Consider the following 3,773-nt stretch of genomic DNA (forward strand, 5'->3'; position numbering starts at 1 on the left):
TTCGCTATGCGAACCAGTATATATTCTGCTGTATGCAGCCTGTATAGTGTGTGTACTACTCCATATTTACAAGTTTGTTTCAGTCTCAACCTTTGGTTTTTTTGTTTTCGTCGGTAAGCTATGGTAGTTTTCCGCAACAATTTTTCCGATCTCTTCTTCTAGGTGCCTCTAGCGGCTGTAGAGTGGATTCCTGGTTCACTTTCTTTTTACTATTAGATGCCATCGTTTGTTAAATGCAGCTTTTGTGCGGCACGGTGGAGGCCGTAACGTATCAGTTAAATGTTTGTGCCTATTTAGTCGAACTAAGGTACTTGAGCATTATGGTGGATGGGGTTTTAAGGAACATGTTTCGGGCAAAACCGTCACCATGTAGCTGTAGCAGCTCTTGGGTGGGGATGGTAATATTATGAAAAAGATGGAAACGTAACTGAATCCCTTGATTGCTATGACTCACGGAATACTTTGAAGTGGAATGCATCCAGCCTAGTGGTTTTTGTTGAAATGTTGATGGCCCTAAAAAGGGAGCTTAAGCCGACCGTTTCAGTCCATCCAGCTCCTGGACGAGCGATTCCTCGTTGGCCACGAACCGCTTGTGGATATGAGCTAGCTGTTTCTGGTGTTCTAACTGCTGGCGAAGCTCGGCATCCTAATGAGGAAGTGGAATGAAATATGCAAATATGTGTTAACTCAATTAAAATTGTATTAAAATATTCCAGTAGTTTTTATGTTTTTGATGTTTTGAATTGATACTATTTCGATCCTTACGATGACACTGTTAAAAACAACACTGAGAGAAATTAAATTTCATCTGTGTTTCTAAATTTTTGGGAGGACAAAACTATTCAATGTACAGGATTTTAATTCACGTGTCAGTCTTTTGAAACACTTTTCAACAATGTTTAATCGTGTTTTAAAATAATTATGTCACTATAGTATTTGATTTTTCAGTAAAATAGATTTTGAAACCATTTTAAAAATGTTTTAAAATGCCTTTAAAAAACATATTTTAAAGATTGATTGTAGAGATATTTTCTTATTGCAACTTATAAAATATATTCAAAAAGAATCAGCTCAGCTGCTACTAACCTCAATATTCTGCCGCATGTTGATCATGGCCTTGATGGTGTCGTAGATCTTGCTGGATTTGGATTGCTTGAGCTTGGTGGCGTTCTCTTCCGCCTTGTTGGTGGCGGCCTGCTGCGCCCGAGATTCGTCTACCGCGTTGATCAGCGTCGCGGCGAACAGGTTCCTCGGGTTGGTTGGTCTCGGCAGCACCACCTCCTTCTGCCCACTGCCGGACTTCGGTGCGGCTTGCTTGTCGGTCGGGCCCGGGGTGACGGTTGTGCTGGTTCCGGTGTGAGCAGGCTTCTTGGTCGTCGTCTTCGTTGTTGATGTTTTCAGCACTGAACGGGGCGTTGTGGTCTTGCTGGCGAAGGTCGCCTTCTTGGGCTGCACGTTGCGCTTGCGATCCCAGTGACTCCATGAGTCGTCGTACTCGGTGTCGTAGTCGTACGCGTTGTAGCTCGGACTGTCCTTCTGCCAGTTGTTGTCCACCGGCTCGCTGAACGCCGGCTGGTAGTCGCTGGACAGGGTGCGCAGCAGCTGCTGTTGTTTCTGTTCCCGCTCAAACTGGAGCTGCTGTTGCTGTTGCTTCTGTTCGCGCTCCAGTTGCAGCTGGCGTGCCTGTTGTTGTTGTTCCTCCTGCTCGCGCTGCTTCTGCTGAAGCAGCAGCTGCTCCTGCCTTTGCTGCTGCTGCTGATGCAGCAGCTTTTGCTGCTGTTGCAGCGACTGGAGCTGCTGCTTGGACTGTCGCTGCAGAAGCTGCTGCTGCTGTTGGAGTTGCTGCTGCTGCTGCTGCTGTTGGAGTTGCTGTTGTTGAAATTGCTTCTGGGAAGAGCTGGCTTGCGGACTCTGAACACTTTGCTGCGCCTTTAGGACGAATGGTGACATTTTGTCCACCAGCAGCGGTGGAAGTCGTTGGCTGTTCTGCTTCTGCTGATGGATCAGCGACTTCAACTCCTGCACCTCCTCATCCTCCTCGGCGATCTGGTTCTTGGCCATGCTATTGCGGAAGCTGTTCAGCTTGCTGAACGTGTTCCGGTTGTCCGGGGAACCACCGTAGCTCAAATCGCTCGGGTAACCGCCGACTGTCCCATAGTAGCTGTCATAGTTGCCCCGACCGTCGGTGGGCAACGGAAGGTCATACTCGTAGTCCACCTCCGGGTCGTCGTACTCCTCGAAGTCCTCCTCGTTGGACACGTCCAGCGGGGGCAGCTGGGGCTTGCCGCGTCCATTGCTGAACGCCTGCAGCTGCTGGTTGTAGAGGATCAGATTGCGCAGGAAGGCGGAATCCGGTCGCGACGGGCTCTCGTACCACTGCTCCTGCCCGACCGGATAGTAGTCCCGGGCCCGCTCCCGCTCGTCCTCCTGCAGCATCTCCTCGTGCAGGTCGTCCAGCGGATTACTCGACTCGTGATCGTCCGAGTAGCTGTAGCTTGGGCCGGGCGCATAGTAGTACGGTGTCGGCTTGTACTCGCCCCGGTACGTCGGCATCCCGTACGACGTGTAGCGCTCGTTGTTGCGCTGATAGCGCCGGTGTTGCGGTTGCGGCATGTAGTAGTAGCTCTTGCCCGCCTCCCCGTAGTACCCGGAGTCGTCGTAGTAGTCGCTGCTCGGGGCCTGGTACGGCGCGAACGGGAAGTATTGTGGAGGTACCTGCGTGTCGTAGTACCTCGCAGCGCTCGGCAGGTGGTACACCGGTGGCAGCGGTAGGCCACCAGCCTGGCTTCCGTAGTCGCCGGATGGAATGAGGTTAGAACGGGCGTACCGCTTGGTGCCGAACACGGCCGAGGAGGAGGCGGAGGAGCAGGCCACCTGAGCCGCAAGGGCCAACAGGCTGGCGAGTGCCACAGCCAAGGTCGGCATCATCCTGAGCTGGCGTGTGCTGTTTCGACGTCTCAAGAATGTCGCGGGAAGTATCTAAGAATAGCGCCAACGGGTGAGAGAGTAACAGGAAAAACGTTCATTTACGGGTTTGGAGAAAGAAAAGAAATGCTTGTAAAAAGTCCCCTGCCAGCGGAGGCAGCACAACACAATGGAGCACCACATCGAACGACGCTGTTGGTTGAAGTGATAATAAATGCGTCCCCATTTGCCGGTGTCGTCCTTGCGTGACAGCGGTGTTGACGCACGAACTTTCCCATGCCATACCGCAGGATCAAACCTCATCCGAATGGGGTGGTCGAAAGGAAAGGGGAAGCAAAAAGGAACACACCGAACCCCTCACCCTGGCCTGATTATCCGACTCTCGCCCTCTCCGTTAGCCCGGCTCAAGGATAACGAAGTCCTGACACAGCGCGCGCCCGGCAAGGGAGATAAAAGCCAGCGACGCGCGATCCCGGTGGCACCGGAAGTGCCGATGGGATGGAAACCAGACCACTGGTGGTGGCGCGAGGCGCGATTTGCGTCATCGGCGCTAGACAAAGACCGCCGGAAAATCCTACCCAACCGACTGCCAAACTTTCCGCGGCCGGAAGTGAGGGAAAGAGTACGCTACTGTTACTGCCACGATAAGACCGCATGGCCGCAACCGGTGACAAATTGGTAGTTCTCTTCTCTAAGCTCTCTCTCTCTCTCTTTCTCTCTATCTCTCTCTCTTTTTTTTTCTCTCTCTCTCTCTCTTTGGGGTGGTTTTTAGTGTATGTCGACCCCGTTACTGGTTCGTCTACTAAACCTCCGGCAACCCTTAACCTTTGCCAACGGTCTCATACTCT

At 52.0% G+C, this 3,773-nt stretch overlaps 1 protein-coding gene across 1 annotated transcript; it reads right to left on the reverse strand.

The window, feature by feature from the left end:
* Nucleotides 1-526: 526 nt before the first annotated feature.
* Nucleotides 527-2,928, reverse strand: LOC131293588 (probable basic-leucine zipper transcription factor Q). Its single transcript, XM_058321667.1, has 2 exons — nt 1,087-2,928; nt 527-646 (listed from the first exon to the last, which is right to left on the reverse strand). Exons 1-2 carry the CDS (start codon nt 2,926-2,928, stop codon nt 527-529), a joined length of 1,962 nt encoding a protein of 653 aa, XP_058177650.1.
* Between the last annotated feature and the right edge of the window lie 845 nt (nt 2,929-3,773).

This window comes from Anopheles ziemanni, chromosome 2 (assembly GCF_943734765.1).
Source record: "Anopheles ziemanni chromosome 2, idAnoZiCoDA_A2_x.2, whole genome shotgun sequence".
In the NCBI taxonomy this organism is placed as follows: Eukaryota; Metazoa; Arthropoda; class Insecta; order Diptera; family Culicidae; genus Anopheles; species Anopheles ziemanni.